Here is an 18,670-nt window from a genome sequence, read left to right on the forward strand (position 1 = left end):
TAATGCAGAATTCCATCATATTATGGCCACTGTTGCCCAAGGGGCTCTGCACAACAAGATAGCTAAGTAATCCTTCCTCATTACACAATACCCAGTCTACAATGGGCTGGCCTCTAGTCGGTTCCATATTGGTTTAAAAAACCATTCCGTATACATCCCAGGAAATCCTCCTCCTCAGCGCTGCTACCAATTTGGTTGGCCCATTGTATATGAAGATTAAAGTCACCCATGATAACTGGCACCAAAACATGGCGGTGCCTGGTTTGTGTAAATATGCAAAAATAATGTCACTGTGCAGTTGCACATGTGACTATAAAGCACCATTGAACCATTAAAATTGGTAATTGAGCCAATTTTAGAGTTCATATTCATTACAGACCTGTTGGCTAATGGCTTTGAGGCTATTAGTGAACAGTATCACAACTTTTGCAAATGAATGCCTTTTCCTTCCACTACTCTTTGAACTGGAAAGCCTCCCAACTGGAGAATGTTGCCACCTGCCGTGTGCTAATGAATATTTAATTGAACCACCAAACGCCCTAAATTTACTTAGTATGCAAAACTACTGCTTTAGTTCACGTTGAAACCGATTAAACCCAAACCACCAGAAAAAAAAAATCCTTCTGAGTTTTATATTTATTTAAGGCTGCAATGAGAGGATTTCTCTTTGGAAGAAAGGGTTTTGAGCAATCAGAAACACATGCACAAAATTACATTCGTTGCTACACAAAAAAGCTGGAGAAACTCAGCGGGTGCAGCAGCATCTATGAGATGAGCGAAGGAAATAGGCAACGTTTCGGGCCGAAACCCTTCTTCAGACATTCGTTGCTGTTTTCCCCCTAGTAGTTCTGCAATGTATTGTCCATGTTGTATTCACTGTTTTTAAATCAATAACGCTTGCTATTCATAGAGTCACGGAACCAGACCCTTCAGCCCATCTCGTCCAAGATGCTGCATCTAGGCTACATAGTGTGGAAACAGTCCCTTTGGCCCAACTTGTCCACTACGACTAACATGCCCCATCTAAACTAGTCCCACTTGCCTGCTTTTGGCCCATAACCCTCTAAGTCTATCCTATCCATGTACCTGTCCAAATATCTCTTAAACGTTGTGATAGTACCTGCCTCAACTACCTCCTCCAGCAATTCTTTCCACATACACATCACACTTTGTGTAAAAAAATTACCCCGCAATTAAGAATTGTTTCTCATTAACAACAAGGGATCAGGTCGGTGTCGGGATGTGTGGTGTCAGAGTAAGCATGGAGTTCATATCAAACAAGCAATTAGCTTCAAAAGACACAAAGTGCTGGAGTAACTCAGTAGGTCAGGCAACATCTCTGGAGGACATGGATATGTGATTTTTCGGGTCAGGACCCTTCTTCTTATTAAACAATTAAGGTTGTATCTTGTATCCACCTATCACTTGCCAGGTTTCATCCCGCCTCCATATCTCTTCCAGCTTTCTCCCCACACCCACTACAATCAATCTGAAGAAGCATTCCGACCCAAAACGTCGTCTGTCCATCTCCCTCCACAGATGCTGCCTGACCCGCTGAGTTCCTCCAGCACTTTGTGCTTTGCTCAAGGTTCCAGCATTTGCAGTTCCTTGTGTTTCAGACAGGGTAAGAGTCTCTGGTTGGTGAACCGTGCAGTGTACTGCCATGGTGTGGGAGAAAGAATGGAGCACGTTTTGAGGTTTTCACAAAATTCCTTGTGCTAGCGGCTGGAAGGACGGACCGGCGATCCGCGGCCTGTAGAGGGAGCCGCAGAGCCCAGCCGCTGCTCGTCCCCCGAGGACCAGAGAGGAGGATGGAGGTAGCTGGTGACGGTGGACGCGAGAGCAAGGGGCCCGTAGCAGAGTGAACCAGGATAGCCTGAGGCTCGCCTGGATCGGGCATCGATACAGTAGACCAAGCACACAGACCAGACTGGACTTTGAAAATAGCGTCAAAACCTGGCGACTGTTGCATGCGGTGTCAGTGGACTATCTCTATGCACTTTGTACTAATCACGGTATGGCAATACTTTACTGAACTGTATACAAAAAAAATCACTGTATATCTGTACATTGGATAATAAAGAACCATTGAACCATTAGTCTGGCTCAATGTAATCACCCCATTAAACATCTCCTTCATTAGAGATCCTCGGACTATCTTTAATTGGACTTTACTGGACATTATCTTGCATTAAATGTTATTCCTTTTATCATGCATCTGTGCACTGGATGGCTGGATTGTAATCATGTAATCATGTAGAGTTGTTCCGCTGACTGGTTAGCGCGCAACAAAAGCTTTTCACTGTGTACCTCTGTGCACGTGACAATAATCGACATTAAACTGAACTAAACACCTTTATTTCTGAGCCTATGGTGCCAGTAAGGATTGGTTATTTTGTGAGTGAACAGTGACTATTTTCATGTGTTGGAAAATCTAATGAATCCTGAGTATTGGAGAAAATACGTCGTTATTTTAAATGATTCTGCCAAGTATTGTACATGTAGGACAATTGAGAGCAAGTTACAGAGGATTCTTCTTCGTCTGTGTAGGTTTCAAAACTGCACTGATTGAGAGAGAGGACTTCTCTTCTGGAACCAGCAGCAAAAGCACAAAACTTATCCATGGGGGAGTGCGATACCTACAGAAAGCATTCACAAATTTAGACTATGAACAGGTATTTAATAACAACAAATTAAGCATGTTTTACGTACTGCGGTAATTGTGGAAAATGGAACTGATGTGCTACAATGCTGAGAGCTATATTTTGCACTCTGTATCTTCTATGATTCAATTCAATCACACTTTATTGTCACATGGACCCAGGTACAGTGAGATGCTTTGTTTTTGCATATGACCCAGTAAAATCAGATCTCACCTGGGCAGTACACAGGAGTAGTTACAAAAAAAGTTAACCAAACAGTTTTATGTTCTGCTTGCAACGGTGAACCAGGCAGCAGACAGCCCCCCGCCAGGTCCCTACTTCTTTCTCGGCAGCCCCCGCCCAGTAGCTTTCGGCAGCACAGGACCCCCTACACTCTTGACGGTCCAACTCACTCTCAACCCTTTCCTCTACCTATTCTACTTGAGTTTGTCCTGATTTTATTTATGTACTGACACTCCCCGACTTGCATAGTAGGCGACTTACATAAGTAATTCTTTAAGCCCACTGCTTTATTCCGACGTGCTATTTCTGTTGCATGCGATCGTTTCTGCAAACCAGTCAGCTGTTCTCGTAGATGCTCCTCCCCATGGTCTCCGCGCGGAGCTCCCCCCGTGATCTCCATGTTGGAGCCCCCCCCCCGTGGTCTCTGCGTCGGATAGTAAATTTACGCCTGAGCAGTAGCACTTCATTTACAACTTGCGTAACATCGTACTTATGCAAGGGTCCTTGGGACGTAACTCTTGCGTAACTCCTACAGGGTGCATCTGTATAGTATCATCTGATCTGCTTGGATAGCATGCAAAATATCGCTTTTCATTGTACCTCGGTATACTTAACAATAATAAACCCAAATCTAAGCCTTCTATTTCTTGCTTATTAACAGGAGATTAATATTCATTATCTTTGCTGATAAGCAACTAATTGGACTTTTCAATTAATTTTAAATGGGGCGGCACAGTGACACAGCAGTAGAGTTGCGGCCTTACAGTGCTCAATGCTAACTATGGGTGTTGTCTGTGTGGAGTTTGTACGTTCTCCCCGTGACCGTGTGGGTTTCTCCGGGTGCTCTGGATTCCTCCCACACTCCAAAGACATACAGGTTTGTAGGTTAATTGGCTTCGGTAAAATTGTAATTTGTGCCTAGTGTGTAGGAGAGTGTTAGTGTGCAGGGATCGCTGGTCGGCGCGGACTCGGTGGGCAGAAGGGCCTATTTCTTCGCTGTATCTCTAAAACTAAACTTAAGAGCCAAAATGATTATATTCCTAGTATTTGTAACATCCGGCTATTTTCTTGTTACAGTATAAGCTGGTGAAGGAGGCATTACGAGAACGTGCCAACATGCTTCAAATTGCCCCGCACATTGCAAAAGAATTGCCTATTATGCTTCCACTTTACAAGTAAGCTTTCCTTAATATCGTAGAGTTTTGCTTCTTGTTTGCTGTTGAAACTTTACGTTAATTGTGAAATTCTGTGAGGAAATTCATCTTGTTTTTTTTTGACAACTAGGATTAAGCTTGCTAATTGGTGGACATAATTTATTTCCTGTCAATGTATTAATCAAACATACAACATGTTTTCATTGTGTAAAGGGCAGTCTACAATGATAGTACAATTGTTCTGCTAACAGCTTTTGAGTTAGTTACATTGCAATCAATGATCAGCTGGGCAAGTGGGCTGAAGAATGACAAATGGACTTTAATTTGTTTAAGTGTGAGGTGTTGCCTTTTGGGAGGTAAAACGAGGGCAGGACCTTCACAGTGAACAGGAGGGCCCTGGGGAGTGTTGTAGAACAGAGGGATCTAGGAGTGCAGCTGTATAGTACCCTGAAAAGTGACATTGCAGGTGGATAGGGTGAGGAAGAAGGCTATTTGGCATGCTGGTCTTCATCAGTCATGGAATTGAGTAGAGAAGGTGGGTCTATCCATTCCTTCCATGGATACTGCCTGATCCGCTGAGTTACTCCAGCATTTTGTGTCTACTTTTTTTTTCCAACCCTTTTCTTCATTTGTAATTGATGAAACTTAACATTTAGCTTGGCTGCATTGAGTCACAGATGGTGAGGTACGTTTCAGCTGTACAAAACATTGGTGAGGCCGCATTTGGAGTTTTGTGTTCAATTTTGGTCACCCCACTGTAGAAAAGCTGCCATTAAGCTGGAAAGAGCGCAAATATTAGTTCGCAGGATGTTGCCAGCACTCGAAGGATTGAGCTATAGGGTGAGAGTGGGCAGGCGAGGACTTTCTTCCTTGGAGCGCAGGAGGCTGAGGGGTGATCTTATAGAGGTGTCTAAAATCACAAGAGGAATAGATAGGGTGAATGCACATAGTCTTTTACCCAGGGTCGAGGAATCAAGAACCAGAGAACACAAGTTTAAGGTGAGAGAGGAAAGATTTAATAGGAACCTGAGGGACATCTTTTCTCTTTGATGGTTGTGGATATATGGAATGAGCTGCCAGAAGAGGTTATTGTGGCAGGTGCTATATTAACATTTAAAACACATTTGGACAAGTGCATGTGAGGTAAAAAGCGATGTCAGGATGGAACCCAGGTCCCTGGCACGGTGAGGCAGCGGCACTGCCAGCAGTGCCACTGTGCCACGTCTCTCTCTCATCTATACATAACTAAAACTCTGACCTTGTGCTCTTCTGGTTTGTGCGGTCTTTCTATTTGCGCAAAAATGGTACGCGATAGCGCTACGATTTTTCGCCAGGTTACTCACCGTTCCGATCGGTGGTATGTTGTCAAAGTTATCGAGGTTTAAAAATCTTAAAAAAACGCACGTGTGCACAGACTCCTTCAGTCAGCGCCACGCAGATTGGTCCCTTCTGTCAGTCAATGCCACGGCCGGGATGGCGACGCCCCTTCCTGCCTTGCCATGGCCTCTCCCGCCTCACTCACTGACTCCTCTCCGCTCCTCACAGTAACTTGTCTATCGTCTCGCCCACAACCGGCGGCAGCCGCGGAGGGGGGTTCAGTGGAGGCCCTGGTCCCATCTCAGATTCACAGATCAGTTGATTCACAGCTTAGAATGAGAGTCGTGGCCTCTCCCTCAAGCAATCTTGCAGAGTGACTGAGTCATGTCCAGGCATCCGGGGTTTTATAGTCCCTCCCCGGAAGGGGCGTTACCTTCATCACAGTGATTGACAGGTGAGAGGTTCTCAAGGTTTTTTAAACACTCACTATATTTTTCATCGATGTGAAAAATCCTTGGGGCCTGCTCAGTGGAGGAGGAGTGTGAGTAAGATGGGCAAAAATCATAGCAATATATGGTAATGTTATTTCTAAAATCAATATACAGCACAGACAGAAAGTGGTCAAGATGAGACTTTTAATTATATGGATGTTCATAGTTAATAAGGAGGACTATGTAGGAATATCAAAATGATCACCTGCAGCTGAGAAACAAAATGATGATTTGTGCATGAAGAAACCATGACCAAAGCAAAGATACCAGAGCGGAGACGGAAGCCGGTTACGGAAATGGTGCTGAAGATTACCCATGACCCTACTACGACTTTTTTGTCGAGTAGACTATCTTACTCCGCTATAGGATCTTTGGTTTCCAGTCTCCATGAGATGGAGAGTGTGGAGGAAAGTGGCGCTGTAAGGGCAGCTATAAATGTCTTCCAGCTCATTGGAACTTTTCCCAATTCCATAATGAGCGTCTAAGAACTTGGCCCTCATCAGACCTGGCGTCTCTCCGCCATAAACGGAGTTCACCTCCTGGATGCTCAACTCGTAGACCACCCGCTCCTTCCTGAAGCGGATATCAAACGGCTGTAATCCGCTGGCGGGACTGTGGCGGAACGCGAACTCCCAGTCAAAGTAGCGAACGTGGTTGTTTACAACGTGGTATCTTGGTCCACGTGGCTGGAACTGGAGGGGGCCGTAGGTTTGAAACTTCTGGTGAGGCCTCAGCGAGGCGTAGTTGTGATCCGAATCTGTCCTTTGGATCTCTCTCGGTCTCTCACTCCCTCTCTCTCACCTTCTCGCCTCGGCATTCCCGGAATCATTTGGCGTTTTGCAGGGACGGCTGCATCTGCAGTTCCTTCCTGTTGGGGGGTGGGGGGAATCCTGGCCCGTGGCGGCTCCTGGTCCGTTCCCTCCACGAGTGCCGCCTGGCTCGCTGAGTTCCTCCAGCACTCTGTGTGTTTTGTTTGGCTCTGGAGTTGAAGGTGGACACGGGAGGGGCTGGGGTGGCTCTGCGGAACGGGCGGCAGCTCTGGGGAGTGGGTGGCCTTTTTGGGTTGAGACCCTTCTGCAGTCAATCGCAAGTACTCTCACCGACGAGAGTTCAGTTCAGTCTGAAGAAGGGTCTTCTCTCTAGAGTTGCTGCCTGTCCCGCTGAGTTACTCCAGCTTTATGTCTAACTTCAATTTCAAGAGTTAAATAAAAAACACAGTGTGCTGGAGGAACTCAGCGGGCTCGGCAGCATCTGTGGACTGTAGATAGCATCCCACCCAGTTGCTACCACTCCTTCACCGTGGTGCCAGTGGCGACCTGCAGCTGACTGACAGCGGACGCAGTCACAGCGGGGTGATGGTGCAGGGTGGTCCCACCAACGCCCCTACCTGACTGACACGAGAGGAGGCCAATCTGCATGGCAGCGATGACAGGAAAGGAGACCAATCTGCGCATGCGCCATTTTAAAGATTTTCAAACCTTAATAACTTTTACAATATACCATCGATCGGAACAAAACTTGTTGCACTTGCGCACAGGAGAATGGTGAGTAAGGTGGCGAAAAATCGTAGCGCTATAGTGTACCCTTTTTGCGCAAGTAAATATAAACGCGCATACCGGAAGAGCACAAGATCAGAGTTTTAGTTATGTACAGATGGATGTTGTTAAGCTGGATAGAGTGCAGAGAAGATTTATGAGGATGTTACCAAGACTCATGGGCCTGAGCTATAGGGAGAGGTTGAGCAGGCTGGGGCTTTATCCTTGGTGCGCAGGAGGATGAGGGGTGATCTCATTGAGATGTATAAGATCATCAGGGGAAAAGCTAGGGTGAATGCACAGAGACGATTACCCAGAGTGGGGGAATCAAGAACCAGAGGACAAAGGTTTAAGGTGAGAGGGGAAAGATTTAATAGGAACGAGAGGGGTAACTTTTTCACAGAGATGGTGGTGGGTTTATGGAACGAGCTGCCGGAGGAGGTAGCTAAAGCAGGATTGATAACAATATTTACAAGACATTTGGACTGGTACATGGATAGGAAAGGTTTTAACGGATATGGGCCAAACATGGGCAGGTGGGACTAGCCTAGTTGGGGCACCTTGGTCAACTTGGGCAGGTTGGCCCATAGGGCCTGTTTCTGTGCTCTATGACTCCATGACTCAAATTCACTGTACATTTAGGTGGAATCATAGAACAATACAACATGGAAACAGGCCCTTTGGCCCAGCTTGCCCATGCCGACCAACATGTCCATCTACAATAGGCCCACCTGCAACTGTTTGGCCCTTGTCCCCCTAAACATATCCTATCCATGTACCTATCCAAATGTTTTTAAACATTTTTGATGGTACCTACCTCAACTACCTCCTCTGGCAACTCGTTCCAGACACCATCACTCTTTCTGTAAACAAAAACATTGCCCCTCGGGTTTCTATTCAATCTTTCCCCCCTCACCTTAAGGCTATGTCTTCTGCTTCTTAAATTCACCTACTCAGGGTAAAAGACTGTGTGCATTCACCCAATCTATTCTCCTCATGATTTTGTACACCTCTATCAGATCATCTCTCAGTCTGCTGCGTCCAAGGAATTAGCGTCCTAGCCTCTCCAACCTCTCCCTATAGCTCTATAGACAACAGACAATAGGTGCAAGAGTAGGCCATTAGGCCCTTTTGGCCAGCACCGCCATTCAATTTGTTCATGGCTGATCAGCCACAATCAGTACCCTGTTCGTGTCCTCCACATATCCCCTGACTCCACTATCTTTAAGAGCTCTATCTAACTCTCTCTTGAAAGCATCCAGAGAACCAGCCTCCACCGCCTTCTGAGGCAGAGAATTCCACAGACTCACAAATCTGTGTGAAAAAGTTTTTTCTCATCTCCGTTCTAAATGGCTTACCCCTTATTCTTAAACTGTGACCCCTTGTTTTGGGCTCCCCCAACATCGGGAACATGTTTCCTGCCTCTAGCGTGTCTGCACCCTGAATAATCTTATATGTTTCAATAAGGTCCCCTCTCATCCTACTGAATTCCAGAGTATACAAGCCCAACCACTCCATTCTATCAACATATGATAGTCCCGCCATCCTGGGAATATACCTGGTGAATCTACGCTGCACTCCTTCAATAGAAAGAATGTCCTTCCTCAAATTTGGAGACCAAAACTGCACACAATACTCCAGGTGTGGTCTCACTAGGGCCCTGTACAACTGCAGCTCCTATACTCAACTCCTCTTATTATGAAGGCCAACATGTCATTAGCTTTCTTCACTGCCTGCTGTATCTGCATGCTTACTTTCAGTGACTGATGAACAAGGACCTCCAGATCCCGTTGTACTTACCCTTTTCCCAATTTGACACCATTCAGATAATAATCTGCCTTCCTGTTTTTGCTACCAAAGTGGATAAACGCATATTTATCCACATTAAACTGCATCTACCATGCATCTGCCCACTCACCCAACCTGTCCAAGTCACCCTGCATCCTCATAGCATCCACTTCACAGTTCACACTGCCCCAGCTTAGTGTCATCTGCAAATTTGCTAATGTTACTTTTAATCCCTTCATCTAGATCATTAATATATATTGTAAATAGCTGCGGTCCCAGCACCAAGTCTTGCGGTACCCTACTTGTCACTGCCTGCCATTCTGAAAGGGACCCGTTAATCCCTACTCTTTGTTCCCTGTCTGCCAACCAATTTTCTATCCATGTCAGCACCCTACCCCAATACCATGTGCTATAATTTTGCCCACTAATCTCCTATGTGGGACCTTATCAAATGCTTTCTGAAAGTCTAGGTACACCACATCCATTGGCTCTCCTTTGTCCTTTTTCCTAGTTACATCCTTAAAAAATTCCAGAAGATTAGTCAAGCATGATTTCCCCTTCGTAAATCCATGCTGACTCGGACCGATCATGTTACTGCTACCCAAATGTGCTGCTATTTTATCTTTTATAATTGACTCCAGCATCTTCCCCACCACTGATGTCAGGCTAACTGGTCACAACCTCGTAGACCTTCTCTGTACCCTTTCCAGCTTGACGACATCTGTCCTACAACATTCATTTATGTTTATTCGTGAGGCTTATCACACTATCTTTTTTTTACTTAAATAGGTGGTGGCAATTGCCTTATTTCTGGGCTGGAATAAAGATGTATGACTTTCTGGCTGGAAGTCTTTGTTTGAAACACAGTTACTTCCTCACCAAGTCAAGAGCGGTGGAACTCTTCCCTATGCTGAAGAAAGAAAAGCTTATCGGAGCCATTGTGTACTATGATGGTAACTGCTTTACATTAATTACTTCTTCTAAAGGGTTGGGAATATATGTCAAAGGGGAATCGGAATTAATGGAGAAAAAGGATGGGTGACTTTTTTTGGGGGGGGAGGCTGGTTAGGAAAAGGCCAAAGCAGGGCTGGTAACAGATGGCCAAGGAAGGGTGGAGCCCATGAGGAAGGGTGGCATGATGGTTTATTGTTGGCTGAGAAAGAGGTGATATCAAAAGGATGCAGTGGAACGAAAGTCGACTCGGGGGGGGGGGGGGGGGGGGGGGGGGGGGGGGGGGGGAGGAGATTGCTGGGGTTACTTGAAATTAGATATTTCACCGTTCATACCGCTGGGTTGTAAATTGTGAGGGGCTGTTCCTCCAATTTGTGCCTGGCCTCACTCTGAGAGTGGAGGTGGCCCAGGTAAAGGAAGGCCAGTGTGGGAATGGGAAGGGCAACTGGGTGATCATGTAGGTTTAGGCAGACTGAGCGGAGGTGTTCAGTGAAACGATCGCCCAGTCTACGCTTGGTCTCACTGACGTTTAGGAGTCCACATCGAGAACAGCGGATACAGTAACTGAGGTTGGAGGAGGTGCAAGGGAACCTCTGCCTCACCTGAAAGGACTGTCAGGGGCCCTGGGTGGAGTCAAGGGAGGAGGTAGTATAGGAACAGGTGTTGCATCTCCTGCCGTTACAGGGGAGAGTCCCTGGTTTGGGTGGGAAGGGGTGAGTGAACGAGGGAGTTATGGAGGGAACCAAACCATAAATAGGTGGAGATGGGAAGATGTGACTGGTGCTGAGATCCCCTGGAAGTCATGGCCTCCGAGAGGAGGGCAACGATACCGGAACGTTCTGCCTAGGCCGCCCGCAAAATTGTCCCTGGAAGTCGGCGACTTCAACGGATCTTCGGTCAGGTCGGACTTCCAGAGTCCCGGCCGCGGGGGGCAAATTCGACCCAACGATCGGCTGCGAAAGTCCCGATGAGGTTGAGATCGGCCGCCTCACCCAGCCTAGACGCCACATTTACGGGGGGACATCCGGGGGTGACATAAAGTATAAAGTATCCTTTATTGTCATTCAAACTTGTTAGTTTGAATGAAATTACGTACCTTGCAGTCATGACAGAGAATAGAATAACAGAACACACAATGAACACAGTTTAACATCCACCACAATGAGTCTACCAGGCACCTCCTCACTGTGATGGAAGGCAAAAGTCTTTAAGTCCTTGTCTCTTAGTCCCTTGTTCTCCCTCTGCGTTGAGATGATCCATGCTTTCGATGTTGGGCCCCCCGCCGGGTGATGGTAAGTCCCGCGGCCGAATCCGAGCTCCACGAACGGGCCGGTTCAAGCTGCCACCCTCTAGACCAGCAGACGAAGCGGTTGTTGCGGGAGCTCCGGAGAACCGGTCACCAACCTGGGACCTGCGAGCTTCCAATGTTGTCGTCCACTGGGCCCGCGGCCTGCGAGGCTCTGAAGTCGGGCCGCCACCGCAGCGCCACCACAGCCCCGAAGTCGGCCAGCTTCGTGATGGTGAGTCCTGGCTCTGCCACCGGAGCCTCGAGGTCGGCCCCAGTTGGAGGCTGCCAGCTCCGCGATTAGGTCTCAGCGTTGACGGAGACGGAGATACGACAAAGAAAAGGTCGCATCCAACTGATGGAAGAGACTAAAACCAGTTTCCCCCACCCCCACACATACACAACTAAAAATAAACTAAAACATACATCCAACAAGACAAAAGAAAACAAAAAAAAACAAAAAGACAGACAGACGGACTGCAGGCGAGAGCCACAGCTGCTGGGGCAGTGCCGGCACGTCCGGATTTCAAGTGCGGTCTCGTAATTTTGTCCAGATTAAAGGAGGTGCCGGACTACCAGTTGCCAGAAAATCGGTGGTGGACCGTTACAGTGTGGATACAGGCCCTTCGGCCCACTGAGTCTAGCCTACCATCGATCACCCTATTCACACTAGTTATCCCCACTTTCTCATCTGCACCCTAAACTCAAGGGATCTCCCGGTTGCTAACCATTTTAACTCTCCATTCCCACACTGACCTCTCTCCATTGCCAGAGTGAGTCCACATGTAAACTGGAGGAACGGCACCTCATATTCTGCTGGGGTAGCTGACAACCCAATGGTATGAACATTGAACTCTCCAGATTTGGGTAATTAACATCATAACAAACTACCGTCCCCTCTTCCCATCCCCACCTGGAGTTGCTCCCATTTTAGTCATTTGAGATACAGCGCTGAAACAGGCCCTTTGGCCCACCGAGTCTGCGCCGACCAGCGCAGTACATTAGCACTATCCTACACACTAGGGACAATTTACAATTTTACTGAAGCCAATTAACCTACAAACGCGCACATCTTTGGAATGTGGGTGGAATCCGGAGCACCCGGAGAAAACCCATGCGATCACAGGGAGAACATACAGACTCCACACATACAGGCGGCACCCAAGGTCAGGATCGAACCAGGATCTCTGGCGCTGCAAGGAAGCAGCTCTACCAGCTGCGCCACTGTGCTGTCTTAACTGAAAATTCGGAATGGCAGCCAATACATTTGAGGGCCAGATTCTAGTGCCGGAATCTCCTTCACTGCAGGGAGACGAGCTCTATGTTGGCATAAGGAAAGCAAACCATATGTTAGTTGTTAGCCTGGGTGTATACAACATGTCCCATTTAGTCAAGGTTTCCTTTGTAGCCACAAGCTCACGACTTTATTTCTTAGGGGTAGTTGTCAGAGTTCATTTAGCATTTGTTGATATCCTCATTCTCTTGGAAGGGAAAAGGCAACATATTTTCTCATGGGATGTGACTGAAATGTGAGCAGTAATCTGTCAGATTCACTCAAGCGGCCGAAGGAATATCCGAGACGACACTTTATTCCAAAGCCACGGCAAGATTTCTCGGTATTCAGATGCGCTTTTCCCGGTAGATCAGTTGTTTTACGAGCCGCAAGATGTGGGGGCTCGGCAATCGCACAAGGCAGTCGTCTTGTGTTTGTCAGGATGAATATTCGCCCCCCCCCATTGGGAAATGTTTACTGGAGCCTTCAGTCGTCTTGTGGCAAACAGAACAGGAGGAGTCTGCCTTCCACTACAGTTCACTAGGCCAGGGGAGCTAGAGCCACAAGCTCGCAGATGATAACTGCCTCTTCCGCTGTACCTGCAACAATTTAATTGGACAAGTCAGCCCAGTCAAGCATTGCGGTCTCATGACTGGGAGACATGAAATTCATTGTCATTATTGTCTCTGTCATTTTAGATCGTTTTATTCCTGTGCAGAATTCTCTTCACTTCAATGCACTTTCTTCCTTGAGGAAATGGGGATTATCCTCAGTCAGAGTGGGGGCAGGACACTGAACTATACTTACCTCGGGGAGCTGCAGATTAAATTGGCTTTGCTCACTGGCTTGATGGTAGATCGTGCATGCGTATGTATGTGTGCGTGTGTTTGCATGCCTGTGTGCATGTGTTGTGTGTATACATTCTGTGTGTGTGTGTGTACTCGTGCGTGTGTGTGTATGTGTATGCGTGCGTTTGCACGCCTGTGTGCATGTGTTGTGCGTGTATGCTCAGTGTGTGTGTACTTGCGTGTGTGTCGCTGCGCTATGTGTTTTACTAGAGTTGTGCGTGAGGAATCTTTTAAATATCTTCAGTTTTATTTATTTAACGAGATTACTTTTTGAATCGTCTGAGCAGAGGTTAGCGATTTTTTGAATTTTCTACAAAAGGGTAGAGTGTGTGGTTTTCGAGGGTTATAACATGAATTGGATAGCAGTGTAAAATAAGGGACAAAAATAGTTGTGATTGTAGTTTTAAGTTGTTTATAGTTTGGGTTTATTACTGTCACGTGTACTGAGTGTACTTAGGGCAGCATGGTGGCGCAGCGATAGAGTTGCTGCCTTACAGCGACAGAGACCTGGGTTCGATCCTGACTCGGGGTGCTGTCTGTCCGGAGCTTGTACGTTCTCCCCGTGACTTGCGTGGGTTTTCTCCGGGTGCTCTGGTTTCCTCCCACACTCCAAAGACGTGTAGGTTTGTAAGTTATTTGGCATCTGAAATTTGAAAATTGTCTTGATACTGTTAGTGTGCGGGGTGATCACTCATTGGCGTTGACTTGATGGGATGAAGGGACCTGTTTCCGCACTGTATCTCTAAAGTCTAATAGGTACAGTGAAAAGCTTTCTTTTGCATGCTATTCAATCAAACGAGATATTTCTGGGTTTAGGTTTATTATTGTCATGTCTACTGAGATACAGTAAAAACCTTTGGTTTGCATGCTGTCCAAACAGATCAGATAAATATAATCAAGCCAAACTCAAGTAAAATTGATAGTGAAGGAGAAAATACAGAGAGCAGAATATAATTCTCAATATTGTAGTGCAATAGTTCCAGAGACAAAGTCCAGTGTCCGCAATTAGATAACGGAGATGGCTGGTAGAGTCGCTGCCTCACAGCACCAGAGACCCGTGTTCGATCCTCACCTCAGGTGCTGCCAGTGTGGAGTTTGCACCTTCTCCCTGTGACCATGTTGGTTTCCTCCAGGTGTTCCAGTTTTTCCCACACTCCAAAGACGTGGATTTATCAGTTAAGTGGACTCTGCTATAAATTGTCGTTGGTGCGTAGGGAGTGGATGAAAATGTGGCAGAACGTAGAACTAGGTGAAATGGTGATCGAACGTCGACGTGGACTCGGTGGGCCAAAGGTCCTGTATCCACGCTGTATTTCTTAGTACTTAGTACCATGGCGAATCGGAATGCTTCCTAGCTTGTGGTAGGACCGTTCAGAAGCCTGATAACAGAGGAGATACAGATTAACCTTGTAATTTTGGCGTCAAAGATTAAAGTAATTGTAACTATTTCATTGCATTTATGGAACAAATGTTTAAGAAGATTTAACAATGTGTACAAGGTATCTGTTGTCTTTAATCAATTTCACATCCATTTTTGTATCTTTTCCATAAAGGACTGTGGATATTAAAAGATTGGTTGAAAACCTGCCACAAATGACTTCTGTTTAACATAAAGGCACAGTCTTTCTAAATATGTATATGCTAACATTGCTGTTAGCTTGTGGTAGCATTAACCTTATTGCCAGCTCCTAGCCATGAGTGATTATGAATTCAGGGCACACAGAGTCAGTGCCCCTGCAATGCAGACCAATTTTGCTCATAGCACAACATTCATGATTTTAACTTCAGTCGCATTAATAAATAGAAGAAGACCCTCAAGACACAGACATTAAATATGATAAACCATCTCGACTGTCTGTTCTCTTTGTGTCAGGGATTTTTTTTTAAATATAGTAATGAATCTTTTAATGATGTACATAAGAATCACTTAGTCATGAAATCGGGCTTTGTTCATTTGTCCCCTTTTGATAACCTTTGCTTTAAAAATTGAAGAACGTTGACCTGGATCACTGGAATACTAGAGAGATCTGAAGGTATTTTCCTTCCAGAACAGCGGAAAGGACCCAGCTTGGGAGGGGACGGGGCGGCAAGAACAAAGAGGGGACCCAGCATTGACGGGGGGGGGGGGGGGGGGGGGGGGGGGGGGTTGGAGGGGTGGGTGGAGGGGCGCTGGGAACAAAGAGGGACAATCAGGACTGTAATTAATACTATTTGTAACTTGTCAGCGCCCTTTCCGTGGCGACTCTTTGCAAAATAAAGAATTTCCCTGTACCTATACATACATGTGTACATGTGACAAGAAAGTAACATTCACTCATTTATATGTGAGTGACAAAGCAAGATTGCTTCTTTATGGAAATCCTTTCATATCCTATGACATGGGGGATATTAATTAACACTTTAAATTGGGGCTGTGTGTGGAAATTAGTTCTTAGAATTATTGTAGTTACAAAGAACAGCAGAGGCTGGTCAATACACAAAACTGCTGGAATCAATTGCAGTCCGAAGAAGGGTCTCGCCCTCTAATGTCACCTATCCATGTTCTCCAGAGATGCTGCCTGACCCGCTGAGTTACTCCAGTACTCTGTGTCCTTTTGTGCATTAACCAGCAATTGCAGTTTTTGTTTCTGCTACATACAAGTATACATAGATCATGACTGATCTATTTCTTCCTCCTAACCCCATTCTCCTGCCTCCTCCCCATAACCCTTGACACTCGCACTAGTCAAGAATCTATCTATCTCTGCCTTAAATATATCCATTGACTTGGCCTCCACAACCGTCTGTGGCAATGAATTCCACAGATTCACCACCCTCTGACTATAAAGAAATTCCTCCTCATCTCTTTCCTAAAGGAATATCCTTTAATTCTGAGGCTATGATCTCTGGTCCTAGACTCTCCCACTAGTGGAGCATTCTCTCCACATCCACTCTATCCAAGCCTTTCACTATTGAGTAAGTTTCAATGAGGATCCCCTCATCCATCTAAACTCCAGCGAGTTTGCTCCTATAACATCTGAACAAAACGCTGGAGTAACAGCGGGTCAGGCAGCATCTCTGGCGAAAAGAACAGGCAAACCTGTCTAAATGTTTGTTAAACGTTGTGATTAGTAACTTTAATTTAAGACTTTAGAGATACAGCGAGTATCTTAGAATAATTGTGTCCTTAGAATTATTATCCTAAGTCTGGGCTGAGAATGAGATAGATGCAATCTGACAGGGACAGATGTGACAGATCTGTTCTGACACACTTCTGTAGCACAAGTCAGTGGCTTGAGGTGACTCATGCTCTCCCTGGCAATCTGTCCACTTGCTGCAGGGCAACACGATGATGCGCGGATGAACCTTGCGATCGCTCTCACTGCTGCCAGGTATGGGGCTGCCATTGCCAATTATGTCGAGGCGGTGAAACTCCTGAAGAGCACGGATCCGGAGACTAGCAAACAATATATATGTGGCGCTGAGTGCAAGGACGTCCAGACAGGTAGGCAGATCCATCACCTTAAGCAACATTAACTGTTTCAGTGCATAGGATGGAAATGCAGACAAAATGTGCAGAGAGGAACTGCAGATGTGGATTTCCACCTGATCGGGTTAACATATGATGAGCGTTTGATGTCACTGGGCCTATACTCGCTGGAGTTTAGAAGAATGAGGGGGGACCTCATTGAAACTTACCGAACAATGCAAGGCCTGGATAGAGTGGATGTGGAGAGGATGTTTCCACTAGTGAGAGAGTCGAGAACCAGAAGCCATAGCCTCAGAATAAATGGATGTACCTTTGGAAAGATGGGGAGGAATTTCTTTAGTCAGAGGATGGTGAATCTGTGGAATTCATTGCCACAGACAGCTGTGGAGGCCAAGTCAATGGATATTTATAAGGTGGAAATTGACAGATTTGTGATTAGCATGGGTATTAGAGATTACGGGGACAAGGCAGGAGAATGGGGTTGAGAGAGAAAGATAGATCACGCATGATTGGATGGCGGAGTAGATTCCATGGGCCGAATCGCTTAATTTTGCTCCCAGAACTTATGAACACGGAAGATAGACATAAAAAGCTGGAGTAACTCAGCAGGTCAGGCAGGATCTCTGGAGAAAAGGAATAGGGGATAATTCGGGTTGAGATCCTTCGTCAGACTAAGAGTCAGGGAGTGGGAAACTAGAGATATGAAAAGGTATCATGAACAAATGAATGAAAATCAAAACCACCAATGATGATACTTGTTCATACCAAAGATAGACACAATGAATGACTGAAGTTGTAGGAACAAGGACCTGCTTTTGCAAACATAACGGACACAAAGTTGGAATAACTCAATGGGTCAGGCAGCATCTTTGGAGAAAAGGATAGGTGACTTTTCGGGTTGGGTCGGCCTGAAGAATGGTCCGGACCCAAAACGTCAACTATCCATTTTCTCCAAGGATGCTGCCTGACCCACTGAGTTACTCCATCACTTTGCGTCCAGCCTTGGTAAAGTCCATTCAGGGGGTCTGTAGAAGGGTCCTGACCAGAAACATCGTCCATCTTTTTTCTCCAGAGATGTTGCCTAACCTGCTAAGTTACTTCAGCACTTTGTATCTATCTTTGTTAATTGTTTTTTTATATTTATGATCAACCCATCCAGCAATGTTGGGGGCAATAAAAAAGCTTTGGTTTAAATGGGTGGGTTATTCCACAGTTCCACAGTGGCGCAGCGGTAGAATTGCTGCCTTACAGTAGCAATGTTACAAAATTTTGAGATTTTAAAAATCAAGTCTGCAATTTATCCCATCAGATAAAGCATAACAAGAAGTTTAATTTGACACCTAATTCACTTTCATATCTTCAGTATTAAAAAAGTTATGGCCATTTCCATACTCTGAAATGAGCATCTTGTTCCCTATTGCTTTTCCATTGACTTAACTCAAAAGCTGCGATCGAGGACAGTCAAAAGCCCAAAACTTTCTTAACAATTAAGAGAACTGAATGAAATTTTCAGTTATTATTGATTGAAGCATTCTGAAACAAATATGAAACAATCTTACTTGGATGACCTGAAATTAAAGCATATAATTAGTTAGTTACCTAATTGCAGCTAATTACAAAATTCAATTACTAGATCTAAACATCTATCAATTTCTTAAGAAAAGGTTAACATTT

The 18,670-nt window shown here is 45.7% G+C and overlaps 1 protein-coding gene across 1 annotated transcript in view; it reads left to right on the forward strand.

Moving 5' to 3' along the window:
• Positions 1–18,670, forward strand: part of gpd2 (glycerol-3-phosphate dehydrogenase 2 (mitochondrial)) — an 86,185-nt gene that overhangs the window by 32,024 nt on the left and 35,491 nt on the right. The window contains exons 5-8 of the mRNA XM_055638085.1: positions 2,551–2,675; positions 3,963–4,060; positions 9,960–10,123; positions 16,847–17,011. Of these exons, the coding sequence (XP_055494060.1) occupies positions 2,551–2,675; positions 3,963–4,060; positions 9,960–10,123; positions 16,847–17,011 (552 nt within the window). The remainder of the gene's footprint in view (positions 1–2,550; positions 2,676–3,962; positions 4,061–9,959; positions 10,124–16,846; positions 17,012–18,670) is intronic.

Source organism: Leucoraja erinacea, chromosome 7 (genome assembly GCF_028641065.1).
Source record: "Leucoraja erinacea ecotype New England chromosome 7, Leri_hhj_1, whole genome shotgun sequence".
NCBI lineage: Eukaryota > Metazoa > Chordata > Chondrichthyes > Rajiformes > Rajidae > Leucoraja > Leucoraja erinaceus.